Source organism: Xyrauchen texanus, chromosome 23, assembly GCF_025860055.1.
Source record: "Xyrauchen texanus isolate HMW12.3.18 chromosome 23, RBS_HiC_50CHRs, whole genome shotgun sequence".
Lineage (NCBI taxonomy): Eukaryota > Metazoa > Chordata > Actinopteri > Cypriniformes > Catostomidae > Xyrauchen > Xyrauchen texanus.
The window spans coordinates 2,750,544-2,766,491 of NC_068298.1; the positions used below are offsets into that span (position 1 = coordinate 2,750,544).

Below are 15,948 nucleotides of genomic sequence, written 5' to 3' on the forward strand. Positions count from 1 at the left end.
ACGTTGTTAGAATTTCCGTCCCGGCGTGTTTTGTCTTGATGGATGTTGTTGCATGTTTGTTTTTGTTTTTTTCTCATTATAATTGTAGTCTTCTATTGAAATTATACAAAAAGTTTGTAATATTTGGATTGCACAGGAGTCTTAACAGGCAACCCAAGTGTCGGCCTATGTGGTGTAGAATGGGGCCAATATAAAGATTTTACATTTCTTTCGTACTTGCTATTTTGACGCAGCTTTTGATAGCTATTTAGTACACAATTTATAAAACTGATGTCAAAACTTTATTTAAGATGAAGGGAACCAATTCCACATGTTAAGTTTTATTTTGTAATTTTTTTTTTGTTAGTTACGGTAATGGTTTTAGGACATCTTAAATGTTTATAATAATTGAAGTATTATAATAATTATACATATTATATAATTGTTATAATTTACCTGTCTCTTGTTGATGGTTGCTGTTGTACTTTTTTAAGATTCTGTTTACATTATAAAAATAATAATATAAAACTGTGCAAATGAGCTTAGTTGCTTTATAACTAAGTATATTGTAAATATAAGGGCAAATATAAAAATAAAAATAACGTTAGCACAAATATTTACTAGCCTGTTTATTTTAATTCAAATGTGTAATAGATTATATATGTATATTCAAAATAAGAATTCGAATATGAATATTAAAATATACAACAAAATAATAACATTAATATTAATTTACAGTTTTTACCATGAGAGTCAAAAACACTAATTTTACAGTTTATATATTTACAGCAATGCAATCTGCAAACACAAAGCCAAAATAATATAGTATTTACATCGTTAGGTATTATTTAGATAATACGCGCACCTCATTGGTCAATTCCTCGAACGATCCAAGTAGCTGTACGGGCCGTGATTGGTCAATTCCTAGTTGCAACCAGCAACAAGGTAGTGACACGCGTCTGATTGGTTCATACTTCGAATATTCTTGGTAGAGTTGCGGGGGTGATTGGGCTATTTCTGGATGTCACCACTAATTGCAAAAAGCTTCATTGGCCAAAAAAATTAACTTCATCACAAAAACCGTAACTTTATTTGACACAACATGAAGCTTAATATTGCACATGAGGGTAAATTGTTGAAATTGATGTGTCAGTACTAATGCAATATTAATAGTCTCCTGATTTGAACTGGGCTCAGTGGTCTGTGATAATAATGACATGATAATTATTATAATGTCGGTTTATCTTGATATTTGCTTTACTTTGTGTATTTATAACCATTAACTCTTTGCTTTAATTTTCTATTGTGAAGTACAAATAAACTTTTGTGTTCAGAAATCTTCGCGTTGGTTTAGCTCAGTGAAAACTGAAACTCATCCTTTCATGGTTATCGGGAGACCGGTAACCGGAGATCGAACCCCGGGCACTGTCCAACGTTTTATTTATTCATTTTCCGTTGCGATACATGCATTGTGCTTTATCGGTTACTCGTAAGCAGTTTTTGAATATTTTGGACAGTACATGGGGGTTAAAGATGTCTAATATTGGGGTCAGTTCAATGTTAAAATCTTAAATGTCCTTTTAATCTTCCCGTTAAATCCCTTTTAATGAAACCAATGTGTCAGAATTAAGATTTAACACTAGAGGAAAACTACAAGACTACTTTTTATTGCATTAGAGGCAGATAATTCCTCAATTAAATATTTACAGTGTAATATTAATTAATTAATTTGGACTATATATTAATTATAAACTGTTTCATTCAGATATCAGTTCAGCTGGTGAAAATAACTCTTTCCGAGACTTTTTGAATCTCGTGTAATTTTGTTTGCTGTGACCTTTTACTTTTCATTTAGAGAGAAAAACTCCTATAATGAATGTGTAACAGCACTACAAGAGCAGTAGAGAGTGCTCAAACATCATTTTAAAAGTGAAACAGAGACCTGAAGGACACAATGAAACAAAATCGGACGATTAATCTTTTTTTTCTATCTGCATTTCTAAAATACATTTGTTTGTCTGTTTGCCATTCCGGCGTGTTTTGTTGAGGGATGTGTCATCTGAAATGTTTAATCCCTGTAGAGATCTTATCAAAGTGATGGTCCAATGTCTCCTTCACTCTCTCACCTTCTTCTATTGTCTCTTTTCCTTCTCAAGTATTCAGCAGAGACCGACAGGGGTTTTGTTCGGTTACCGTGAGTGAGTTTAAATGGAGCTCGTGTTGAAAGTAATGGCACACCGTCGCCCCGTGGACAATAAACTGGCGGATGAAACGGGGTTTAAGGGCTCGTGTAATGCATGTTAATGTGACGGGCACCGTGAAATGCACCGGGGATTATTTATCCCAAAACATTTGTGTTCTTCTATTGGAGAACGGATGAACCCGGATAACCGGGCACTAATCCTTCTCTCCGTTAATTAAAAAGAAGTCTACAATACTGACGTAAACGGTTTAAAACAGTCTGGTTTGCTGGTCTTGGTTAGGTAAACTTGGTTTAGCTCTCATAGTCTGGTCAAGGTGGTGTTCAGCTGGTCTATCTGGATTCCCAGCAGTGTGTTCCGCTGGTTTAGCTAGTTGGTCTTCTGTTTTGCCCGACCAGCTAAAAAGTGCCCAAAACCTCTAAAATTAAACCAGACCAGCTTGTTGTCCAGATAAGACCAGCATACCACCGTAGTCTGGTTTAATATCTCTCTCTCTCTGCGCATGTGCGAGTGTGGTAGGGTGAGTGAGCGTGCTGGTTAGAGCGAACGTGGATTTTGAGTATTTTGAGTGTGTTTTTCTATTTCTCTTTTTCCTTTTTTCTGGTTTTGGTGTTTTTCTTTTGGTTTAGTTTCACTAGGTATTGAGGCCGCTCGCGGCTTTTTGTCGCGTGTCGGTATGGCTTCTGAGGTTGGGCAGGGAGTCTCGCACCTGTCGATACGTAATGGTTGCAGGTGTGTGCCTGATATTGGCGTGAGCGTGGAGGATGTTCTCGTGGTGGTGGGAGGAATTATAGGTTTTGAAAATGTTCTATCGGCATCGCGTATGAACAAAGCTGTTGTCATGTTTTTAAAAACAGAGCAGTTAGTTGATCAGATGAGTGAGAATGGTTTATGGATTAAGGAAACCTTTGTGCCCGTTACTCCTTTAATGGCTCCGGCTACTAAAGTAAATATTTCCAACGTACCGCCTTTTATCTCAAATGACGCGATTGTCAAAGAGTTAACCCGATACGGTAAAGTTGCGAGTCCTGTTAGGAACATCCCTTTGGGATGTAAAATGCTGATCTTAAACACGTTTTGTCGTTTAGAAGGCAAGTGTTAATGTTTCTGACTTCAACAGAGCGCACATTAGAGATCTCGTTTCGAGTAAGTCATGGAGATGGATCATATATGCTGTATGCAAGTACAGATAATTTAAAGTGCTTTGAATGTGGAAATATAGGCCATAAACGTTTCACCTGTCCTAATAAAAAAGCGGATGTTGAGCAGCAGCTGCCTGTTAATGTTACTGAAGATGGATCAGTTCATCATAATGATACCAGTGATACCGAGGATAATACGGCAAAAACACAGGACAAACAAGTACTTAAGAAACCAAACAAAAGGCCGTTGGAGGAGGTCTACGGGCACAATGAGGTGAGTAAAAGCGATGCTGGTATGGATGTGGAGAGAAGTGAGCAGGCTGAATGCAGTTCTGTGTTTGTCATAAATGATGATGTTGAGGAAGTAAAAGAAAATGAGTTTGTATCTCAGACTGTTATAGAAATAGCTGAGAAATGCTCGGTGGATGATATAGATGGGCTATCTCAGTGTACAGATGATGGACATTGGTCTGAGGGGTCAGAAATATCAAAAATAGATACAGAAGATTTGTACACTGTGGGACAAATTAATGCTTTTCTGGACGAGACAAAAGGTAAAAGCATAGAAGTGAGTGATTTTTTCCCAGATTTGGAAAAGTTTATCTCATCTGTAATGTGGGCAAGGAAAAACTGCAGTAATGATGAGTTATCAGAACAGAAACGTTTTAGGTTGAAGAAACATATAACTGGAATTCGGAAAAAGTTTGAGAAAGGGAAAGGGAAATCAAAAAGAGGAAAATATAACTAATTGCTATGGCTAATATACATCTCTGTCTGATTAGTTTTTTTCTAATCTTCTTCTTTCTTATGGAAACCTTACGTGTGGGATCTTTAAATGTCAATGGGATGAGGGATAAGAGTAAAGCTGATACTGTGATCAATTTTATTAAGTTAAAGAAATTAGATGTTATTTTCTTACAAGAGACTCACAGTGATGCAAACAATGAGGTTGACTGGCGATTGTGGTGGAGGAATGAATGTGTGCTCACACATGGTACTAATCTGAGTGCAGGAACTGCTATTATTTTTTCTCCTTCTATAAAAGCAAAAGTTTTGGAAAAAAGTGAAATCGAACCAGGAAGATGTTTAGCAGTTAAGGTTGATTTAAATGGTCTTGTTTTTATGTTTGTGAGTGTATATGCACCTAACATAGGAGCTGAGAGAATTATTCTTTTTGATAAATTAAAAGGTTTTTAGGAAAGCAGAAAGGTAATTTTTTACTATCTTAGCTGGGGATTGGAATTGTACAATTAATGCTTTGCTTGATAGAAATGGAGAAGAACCCCATTTTCAGTCATCTGCAGTACTTGACAATGTCATTAAAATCTCTAATCTTACTGATATATGGAGAGAAAATAATCCTTTTGTTAAGCAATATACATGGGTAAAGGTTAGTGATGGGAGGATTTCAGCAGCACGATTAGACAGACTGTACATATCAAATAGTATGAAAAGTAGAATTTTTAATACAGCTATTGTCCCCACATCTTTCACTGATCACAAATTAATCACTATTGATTGCAACTTGAACTCTAAGAAAAATAGAAGTGTTTACTGGCATTTTAACGTCAAATTGCTACAAGACAAGGTTTTTTGTGATTTTTTAAACACTTTTGGGAGACATGGAGAAAAGAAAAAACAAGATTTGATAATGTTATTTTATGGTGGGAAATTGGTAAAGCTCACATAAGGGATTTTTGCCAGCAGTACACATCTCACTCTAATTTTTGTTTGAAACAGTCTCTGGAATGGCTTGAAAAGGAAATCCTTGCCATTGAGAAAAACATGATAGGAGATCTTTCTTCCAATGTGCATGAGTGGTCTGAGAAGAAATCAAAATTAAGCTCTATTTTAAATGAAAAGGTTAAAGGAGCTCTTGTTAGAAATAGATTCTTATCTATAAAGGATATGGACAGTCCCACCTCTTTTTTTTCAATCTAGAACGCAAGAGTGTACAAGTTAACCAAATGCATAACCTGAAGGATGACAATGGACAATGTACATCTGTGCCTGTGGAAATGCGCAGGATAGCAGTTAATTTTTATTCACATTTATACTCACCTGAGAACATAGACATGCCGATACAAAATGGATTTCTACAAGATCTTCCTTGTCTAAATGAAGAAGATAAACAAGCATTGGAGTCTGGATTAACTTTCTTGGAATTAAGTGATGCCGTAACGGGTCTTTCGTCGGGTCGTACCCCAGGCATAGATGGACTTCCTGGTGAATTTTATAAACATTTCTGGACAATACTTGGATCTGATTTATTTGAGGTGCTTAAGGAATGCAATCGTATTGGTATTCTACCCAAGAGCTGCCAACGGGCTGTTTTAACATTGCTTCCAAAAAAAGGTGATCTTACCATATTAAAGAACTGGAGACCTTTGGCAATTCTCTGCACTGACTATAAAATTTTATCAAAGTGCCTTGCCAATAGATTGAACAAAATATTGTTCAAAATTATACACAAAGATCAATCATACTGTATAAAAGATAGATGTATTGCTGACAATTTGCACCTAGTACGTGATGTTATTGATTATGCAATGTGTAATAATATTGATGTAGGAATACTGTCAATTGATCAGGAGAAAGCTTTTGATCGTGTTGATCATCAATATCTTTTAAAGTTTTAGAAGCTTTTGGTTTTGGAGAAAATTTTAGAAAAATGATAAAGTTGTTGTACAATAATGCAGTATGTATGGTAAAAATAGCAGGAGGTTTGAGTGTCCCTGTAAAGGTACAGAGGGGTATAAGACAAGGATGCCCTCTTTCTGGTCAGCTTTATAGTTTAGCTATAGAACCTCTTCTATGTAAATTAAGAGTGAGTTTAACGGGTTTGGAGGTAAAAGGTGCTATTTTTAACTGAGTATGTAAAGGTTTCAGCCTATGCTGATGATATTACTGTTGTTTTAAGGGATGTTAAGGATGTTCAGGTTTTAAAAGAGGTTTTATTAAGCTATGTTAAAGCTTCATCTGCAAAAGTTAACTGGGCAAAAGTGATGCATTGTGGTGTGGTTTAGACCACAACACTCCAGCTCTCCCAAGTAATTTAAAATGGGGAAAATCTGGGATTAAATATTTGGGGGTGTTTTTAGGAAGGGAGGATTACAAGAGACAGAATTGGGAGGGCCTGGTGGAGAAGGTGTGTGCTCGGTTGTCTTGCTGGAATTGGTTGCTACCACAGTTATCCTATAGGGGAAGAGTCCTGGTCTGCAACAACCTTGTAGCCTCAATGCTATGGCACAAAATGAACATTCTGGAACCTCCTGAAGATTTGGTTGATTAAATCCAAAAATGCTTAATAGACTTTTTTTGGTCTGGTAACCACTGGATAAAAGCATCACTTTTGTTTCTACCCAGACAAGAAGGTGGACAAGGACTGGTGGATATAAAAAGCAGAATTAAGACTTTTAGACTACAGACAGTAAAAAGATATCTCTACGGAGTGGATGTAAGCTGGTCTGGAATAACCTGTGCCCTCCTTAAAAGAGCAGGAGGGATGGGGCTGGATAGACATTTGTTTCTCCTGGACTTTCAAAATGTTGATCTGACTGGACTAACTTCCTTTTACCATTCAGTGTTCAAAGCCTGGAGGACCTTTAATATCTTGAGAGACAAAACGGATGAGGGAGGTCTCTGGTCAAGGGAAGAACCTCTAATGCACAACTCTATAGTGGACTCAGTGATTTTAAAATCCCCATCTATGAGGAATCTTCTAAAGGCTGCAGGAGTTGTAAAAATTGGACACTTAATAACTTCAGATGGATGGATATCTCCTGAAATGCTAGCTTCCAAGATTGGAATAAGATCAACTCGTTGGACACAAAGACTGTTAAATGAAATCCTTGAGAGCCTATCGATGGATTTTAAACGCAGAGTGGAAGCAACTAATGAAGATATGGATTTAACTTTTCCTGAACTAAGAATAATTCCATCTGTGGGTATTTTTGAAGAAAAGGAGGGATCTTTGTTGACCTTCAAGATACCTTTATTGGACTGTTTCAGTAAAACTGAGAAGAAAGCACTGTACGTTACATGTGTAAAAGTTTCACACTCTCTTTCTTTAGGAGGAGTTAAAGAGTCAAAATGGCAAGAGCTATTTGGATCAGGCTCTTCCCGAAGGGTTGCTGGAGGGCCTTGTACAAGCCTCCCATTGAAAAAAGGACTGGTGATCTTCAGTGGAGAGTTGTGCATGGGTTAATAGCTACAAACAGATACAGAGCACACCTCGATCCCCAGGTTCAGGAGGGATGTCCTTTTTGTGGGATGACTGAAACTGTCTTTCATTTATTCTTCCAATGTGGGAGGCTTGTGCCTTTACTTTCTCAATTGGAAGAATGGTGTACAGTTTTGGGAGAAGTGTTTTCACCTATGTTATTTATTTATGGACCAAAGTATAGCAGAAACAGAAAGCAGATCCACGTTTTGCTTAATTTTTTGTTTGGGCAAGCAAAGATGGGAATTTGGATTTCACGTAAAAGCAAAATAAATAATGCTGGGTCAACTGATGCAATGTTAATTTTAAAAAGTTTAATTAAAACTAGATTAAAGGTGGAATATGCATACTATAACTTGGTTAAAGACCTGGAGACTTTCAATTATATTTGGGGAGTAAACCAGTGCATATGTGAATCTGATTTTGATGGTGTTTTGCAAATGTATGTTTAATTTTGAGGTATTTGTTTTTCTTTCTTTGTTTTTGGTTTTTTGTGCTATTTATTATTGTATGTTTGTATTTATTTATTTAACTATGTGAGTTTTAATTAAATTTTGATTCTTTTGTAATAAAGGAGGTTTAAAAGTCAAGTCTCTCTCTCTCTCTCTCTCTCTCTCTCTCTCTCTCTCTCTCTCTCTCAATTGTAATTGGTTTCTGAGGAGGTGCAGCTCAATAATGAATTTATCTGTAACTGATGCATGATTGTCCTCCCCCAGTAACACCTGCATTTCATCTGTTCTCTGGAAAATGTTGCCTATAATATAGTGGAATAGTCGTGAATATTTTTGTTTTGGGTAATCTTGTGTGTTAAATGATGTTTTAATATGCACAACTCCTCGATTCCAGATGATGTGAACAGTTTCCTCTCTTGAAGTTGTATTAACCAAATATGTTCACTAGATGGCGCACTAAGACCGTGTGATGCACCCGGAAAGCGTTTCTCGATATGAAGCAGAAATGTAATTGTTTTATAACTCTAATCATATATGAATGTGATAAGTATGATCGTGTTTGTTGTTTTAATGGATGTAGTCGTTGTTGGTTTATTGTTTAGTCTATAATAATCTTGTGTAAAGTTTGCAGTCTTTGAACACTGTATAGTTTCGTTTTCCATTGCGGTTAGTGTTGAATCTCCGTGTTCTCGGGGATGATTTTGTGTGTTTAAAGTCTCTGTTCCGCATGTAGTGCGTGTTGGTTGAGTTCAGAGGTTACTTTTGATCGTTACATGTCCCCTCATGGCTGGTGCGGGACTTTGGCAGCCTGAGATCGACCCGCGAGCTCCGTCCAACGCTTTTGATTGGATGGTTTCATAAAAATGTTCGTCTTTTGTTCTGTAACTTTATTTGGCACAACATGAAGCTTAATATTGCACATGAGGGTAAATTGTTGAAATTGATGTGTCAGTACTAATGCAATATTAATAGTCTCCTGATTTGAACTGGGCTCAGTGGTCTGTGATAATAATGAAATGATAATTATTATAATGTCGGTTTATCTTGATATTTGCTTTACTTTGTGTATTTATAACTTTAAACTCCTTGCTTTAATTTTCTATTGTGAAGTACTAATAAACATTTATGTTCAGTACTCATCGCGTTGGTTTAGCTCAGTGGTTACTTCTGAAAACTGAAACTCATCCTTTCATGGTTATCGGGAAACCGGTAACCGGAGATCGAACCCCGGGCACTGTCCAACGTTTTGTTTATTTATTCATTTTCCGTTGCGATACATGCATTGTGCTTTATCGGTTACTCGTAAGCAGTTTTTGAATATTTTGGACAGTACATGGGGGTTAAAGATGTCTAATATTGGGGTCAGTTCATTGTTAAAATCTTCAATGTCCTTTAATCTTCCCGTTAAATCCCTTTTAATGAAACCAATGTGTCAGAATTAAGATTTAACACTAGAGGAAAACTACAAGACTACTTTTTATTGCATTAGAGGCAGATAATTCCTCAATTAAATATTTACAGTGTAATATTAATTAATTAATTTGGACTATATATTAATTATAAACTGTTTCATTCAGATATCAGTTCAGCTGGTGAAAATAACTCTTTCCGAGACTTTTTGAATCTCGTGTAATTTTGTTTGCTGTGACCTTTTACTTTTCATTTAGAGAGAAAACTCCTATAATGAATGTGTAACAGCACTACAAGAGCAGTAGAGAGTGCTCAAACATCATTTTAAAAGTGAAACAGAGACCTGAAGGACACAATGAAACAAAATAAATGTTTTCTATCTGCATTTCTAAAATACATTTGTTTGTCTGTTTCCATTCCGGCGTGTTTTGTTGAAATTGATGTGTCAGTACTAATGCAATATTAATAGTCTCCTGATTTGAACTGGGCTCAGTGGTCTGTGATAATAATGACATGATAATTATTATAATGTCGGTTTATCTTGATATTTGCTTTACCTTGTGTATTTATAACCATTAACTCTTTGCTTTAGTTTTCTATTGTGAAGTACTAATAAACATTTATGTTCAGTAATCATAGAGTTGGTTTAGGTCAGCGGTTACTTCAAATCTCATCCTTTCATGGTTGTCGGGAAACCTGTAACCGGATATCGAACTCCGGGCACTGTCCAACGTTTTTTATTTTTTATTCATTTTCTTTTGCGATACATGCTTTGTGGTTTATCGGTTAATCTTAAACAGTTTATGAATATTGTGGACGGTACATGGGGTCAAATATGGGTAATATTGGGGTTAATTTACCGACCTAAGAACATTAAGGCAGTGATTTGTTTCTGAGGACGTGCAGCTCAAAAACGATTTTTGATGCAACTGATGATTGATTGCATTTGATCTGTTCTCTCTCTCTCGCTCTCTCTCTCTCTCTCTCTCTCTCTCTCTCTCTCTCTCTCTCTCTCTATTTCTCTCTCTCTCTATGTGTGTGTGCGCGCCTGCGCGTTATAGACTGTGCTCGTTCTTAATTGGAACATATCTCTAAAGTCACTAAATATCTTAGGTCACTAAATGGTTTTATAGAGTCACGAGGATTATCCATGAAAATTAAAGATTAGATTTTTGCGAACATGTGTCACTGTTTTCCATCAAAACGATAACTCCCACAATCCATAATCTTATAAATCACCCGTTCAGCTTTATTGGGAGGGATCATATGCGAAAATATATCAGCATTAATACTTACAAAAACATATCCAGTCTCTGATGGGTTACGAGCAGCAGTCATGGCCAAATTTAGACATAGGCTACTAATGTGTGATTTTTGCAACAGCGTTTAAAACACCTTATAACCACTTTAATCTGCTATTTTGGGGGGAATTTTGAGTTTTGGGATTTTTTTGTCTTTGCGAGGGGCTTCTAGTAAAAGGTCATCTGTTCATCTGTGTCTGTATCAGGTATTAATTACAATCATTAATTAACAGTCTCAGTTTTTCGGTATGATTACATCCGGCAGATCGCGAGTTAAACGTGTTGGTACAGTAATTATGTCCCCTGCTCTTATATCCTCGTCCGCCAATACGATGCCTCCCTACCACACACACACACACACACACACACACACACACACACACACACACACACACACACACACACACACACACACACACACACACACACACCCCTCAAAGCGTCGAACACACTGGGAAATCAAAGCGCTCGCCTCCCCTGCTCACTCACTGCCTGTGCTGCGCGTAAAGCGCACAACACAAGAGCTGTGGATGTTCACTCACTTTTAAATCAATGCTTGCAAATAGAGTATTTAAAATAACTTTTAGGCAGTTTTGTGAGCCAGTATTGTTCTGTAAAATGTTTAAAGCTTTGACAACTAAACATGGATCTGCTCACTGAAGGCAGCTGAGAGTGTCTGCCTTGGAGAAAATGGACCGGAGGAGGCGATGGACGTTTGCAGGGCAGTTTGTGTGTCTGCTACTGTGTGCGTGCGCCCTGGATCGGGTATTGGCACAGATTCGGTATTCCATTCCGGAGGAGTTGGAGCACGGTGCTTTTGTTGGAAATATCGCCGAGGACTTGGGCTTGGATGTGGCCAAATTGTCTTCGAGGAGATTCCGGATTGTGTCCGGGGCAAGAAAACAATATTTAGAGGTGAATTTGGAGAACGGGATTTTGTTCGTGAATGAGAAGATCGATCGCGAGGAACTGTGTGAACGAAGTCCCGGTTGTTTCTTGCACTTGCAGGTCGTTATTGAAAACCCTTTGGCACTGTACCGGGTTGAGGTTGAAATCTTGGACGTCAACGATAACGCGCCCAGTTTCCCGTGGAGCGAGTTTAATCTGGAAATTACGGAGTCTGCTGCGCCGGGCTCTCGGTTCCCATTGGAGAGCGCGCAAGATCTGGATGTGGGATTGAACTCTCTCCGTTCCTACCTGCTGAGCACAAATCAGCACTTTGTGCTGGACATTCAAACGCGTAACGACGGGAGCAAATTCGCCGAAATCGTACTGCACTCGCCGTTAGACCGAGAGCAGCAGAAGACGCACGAGATGGTGCTCACGGCCGTGGACGGTGGCTCTCCTTTGCGCTCGGGCACCGCTCAGATTACGGTCACTGTGCTGGATGCCAATGACAACGTGCCGGTGTTTGACCGCTCCGTTTACCGGGTCAGCTTGGTGGAGAACGCACCGAGAGGCACGCTCGTGCTCAAACTGAACGCTACGGATCTGGACGAGGGCGCCAACGGTGATATTACATATTCGTTCAGCGGACACGCGCCTCTGAAGGTGCGGGAGCTGTTCAGCGTGGACTCTCACTCGGGTGAGATTCGGGTGAAGGGGATAGTGGACTACGAAAAGGCCAGCGTGTACGAGCTCTACGTACAGGCGAAAGACAAGGGTCCCTCCGCCGTGGCCGTGCACTGTAAAGTACTGATCGATATTCTGGACGTGAACGACAATGCGCCCGAGGTCATATTAACCTCTGTGTCAACACCTGTTCAGGAGGACGCGCCACCGGGCACGGTGATAGCCGTGATCAGCGTTATGGATCACGACTCTGGTGAGAATGGTGCTGTGGATTGCCAGATTCCCGAAAATGTGCCGTTTCAGCTGCACTCCTCTTTTAAAAACTATTACACACTTGTAACGAGCGAGCTTCTGGACAGAGAGTCCGTGTCGGAGTACAACATCACGCTCACGGCGCGAGATCTGGGCTCGCCGCCGCTGTCCACCAGGAAAACGATTCTGGTTCAAGTGTCTGACATTAATGACAACCCACCGCGCTTCATTCAGCCCTCATACACTGTATATGTGACCGAGAATAACGCCCCGGGCGCATCCATTTGCTCGGTGACCGCATTCGATCCGGACTCTAATCAAAACGCGTATTTGTCCTACTCCATCCTGGAAGATCAGATCCAGGGCATGCCCGTGTCCACTTATGTATCCATTAACTCAGATAACGGCAACATCTACGCGCTGCGCTCTTTCGATTACGAGCTGCTCCGGAACTTTCAGATCCGCGTACAGGCTCAGGACGCCGGTTTCCCGCCGCTCAGCAGCAACGTGACTGTTAATGTTTTTGTTTTGGATCAGAACGACAACGCACCAATCGTCCTGTCCCCACTACTGAAAAACGGCACCGTAGCTAGTGAGATGGTGCCCAGGTCGGTGGACGCTGGGTACCTCGTGACTAAAATTACGGCGCTAGACGCGGACGCGGGGCAAAACTCTCGCCTCTCATATCAGGTGCTCCAGGCGACAGATCCCGGACTACTCAGCGTTGCTCTGTACACCGGCGAGATCAGAACGATCCGCCGTTTCGTGGAAAAAGATGCCATAAGGCAAAGACTTGTCGTACTCGTCAAGGACAACGGGCAGCCGCCGCTCTCGGCCACCGTTTCCATTATTTTGTCGGTGGTGGACAGCGTACCGGAGTCGCTGTCCGATTTCGGTGACCTCTCGCTCAGCCATCAACCCCCTTCTAACCTCGCGCTCTATTTAATCGTGTCACTGAGCACCGTCTCGCTCATCTTCCTCGTGGCCATCATCGTTCTGGCGGCCGTGAAATGCTACAAGGACCGCGACTCTCTCAGCGGTTACGCGCTCTCCTCTCTCGGCGCCGCTTGCTGCAGCTTCGAACCGGAGCCGCCCTCCGAGGTGTTCAAAAAATCCAACATCAACCTGCAGATCTCCAGCGGCGCGAAAGTGCCCACGAACTGCGTGAAGGTAAACAGCAATTCTGGAAATCTGTCTGAAGCTTACCGCTACAAAGTGTGTTTGACGCCAGAATCAGCAAAGAGCGACTTTATGTTTCTCAAGCCTTGCGGTCCCGGTACACCGAGGAATAACGCGGCGAGAGGAGCGGACAATCTGGCGCTGAGCTCACAGAGTCGCTGCTCATCCGCGAACAACGGAGCGACAACACCGAACGAGGTAAAAAAAACATTCTGAATTCTTACATTCCTCTCCATTTTCACTTTATTGAACAAGAACTTGTTAACTGAGTTTGTTAATTTACCCATACATTAATCGGATGCACGGCAGTATGTATATAAAATAAATAAAAACGTGTTAACATATGGAAAAAATAAATACAAATGCGCATGCATGTACATAAATGCAACACAGTACCAAAATGTATTACAAAAATGGCATATGCATTTTCATAAAAACAAGTTGGATTTGAATATGTGCATATGCTCAATTTTGTATAAGTCATTTTCTTAAGGGCGCATCATTAATGCAAAGACTGTCTAATATTGGTGAAAGAGATTCATTGATATTATATCGATTAGTTATACATTCCTATACGAACACTTTCAGAGGACTAATTATGGTGTGAATTATTTTATTTATACCTTTTAAAGTTAATCAATGACCTTGACTGAGAGCGAACGAGCGTCTCGAGACAGCAGCAACATCCTCCAGAGAAACCGAGAACAATGCGCGTCTTTTATCACTCCACAACCCTTCCTTTATGTGTTATTAAAAGAATAAAATCTCTCTGAAATGGGTTATTTTTAGAAATGAAGCCAGAAAAGAATACCATTAAATACCATTTTGGTTCTTTTGATTTAATACAGTTACATTAACTTAAATTAATGCATAATGTCGCATCTGTCGCTTTTTTAGTTCTCTTATTCCTTTCGTATGGAGGCACAGACAGACAACCTTTGTCAACGGTGTTTCAAGGGCAGACACACATACATCAGACTAATTATCCAGTACACAATGGCACACGGACCCAGACTGGTCTTGTCCGTATAGGGGCTGGGAAATGGAAGCATTTGGGAGCCGATGTTGACGTGTCGCGTCTATAGATTCGGTCACTTTCCCCACAGTGGAATGAAAACCAGAACGCGAGGAAGAGGTGTGTGTGTGTGTGTGTGTGTGTGTGTGTGTGTGTGTGTGTGTGTGTGTGTGTGTGTGTGTGTGTGTGTGTGTGTGTGTGTGTGTGTGTGTGTGTGTGTGTGTGTGTGTTTGAGGGAGACAGAGATTCTGCTGATATCCACTAGGTGGACACGTTAGACTGTGAACGTGCTTGCTTCAGATATAGTTCAATAGTCAGGTTGACCTGTTGGAGAGCGAAGTGACACCTTGCCTTGAGTTCAGGGCTGGACTGGTAATCTGGCATACCGGGCATATTCCCGGTGGGCCGACACACTTTGGGGCCAATCAGGGGTGGACTGGCCATCGGGAGAACCGAGCTGGACGGTGAGTCATCCGTGAAACGGGCCGAATGGGCCACGATAAGGTAAAATGAGCCGCAATAAAGGCTCACGTGGTTTTGATGGAGTTAGAGAGGGAAACATAATAAACTCGCCCATTTAGGGAATTATAACCTGTCATGTCCACAGACTCTGTGACCATTGTTTGATTATGAATTGCAAAGGCCCCAGGGCCAATTATCTCCAAAGGCCCCACCTCCCCCTCCCCGCCCCTAGTAGTCAAGGGCCCCTAGGCACTGGCCTCATTGGCCCGGTCGTTAATCCATCCCTGTCTGTGACCCTCAGGACTCAAATAGAAGAATCATAACGAATCTTTTATATATGCTGCCCCTGATTTTGTCTCCACTTGGGCAGGTCAATGGCCAACGCATTTCAAATAAGGCGCAGGGACAAATTATTTCCTTGAGGCTCTAAAAAGAGCTGAAAGAGACGTGGAGCTCTTGTGTTCAGTCGCTTTGTGTGGTGGGGGGGAGAAGAGCTATTGAGGAGATCTTCAACGGGATTTCTTTGGGGAATATATTAAAGCTGAAAAGTTCTTTATAAAGTCACCACAGCTGTCCGCCTGTGCTGGAAAATGCAAACGCACGGCGGTTTCAAAAATAAAACAAGAAATTAAATTGAATTGACTGGCGGCGGACAGTTAAATGCGTTTTCGGAATTAATTTCCTGCCCGCTGTGGGTTCCTTTGAAGAAGTGTCCTCATTATCTGTGGAAGGTATTTTGAAGAAGGCTTCTAATAATAAGC

General features: G+C 40.2%; 1 protein-coding gene across 1 annotated transcript in view; it reads left to right on the forward strand.

Annotated features, from left to right (window-relative positions):
- The first annotated feature begins 11,278 nt into the window (after positions 1-11,278).
- LOC127663408 (protocadherin beta-15-like) overlaps positions 11,279-15,948 on the forward strand; it is a 9,873-nt gene continuing 5,203 nt past the window's right edge. Inside the window, exon 1 of the mRNA XM_052154988.1 lies at positions 11,279-13,908. Within this exon, the coding sequence (XP_052010948.1) occupies positions 11,398-13,908 (2,511 nt within the window). The 5' untranslated portion in view covers positions 11,279-11,397. The remainder of the gene's footprint in view (positions 13,909-15,948) is intronic.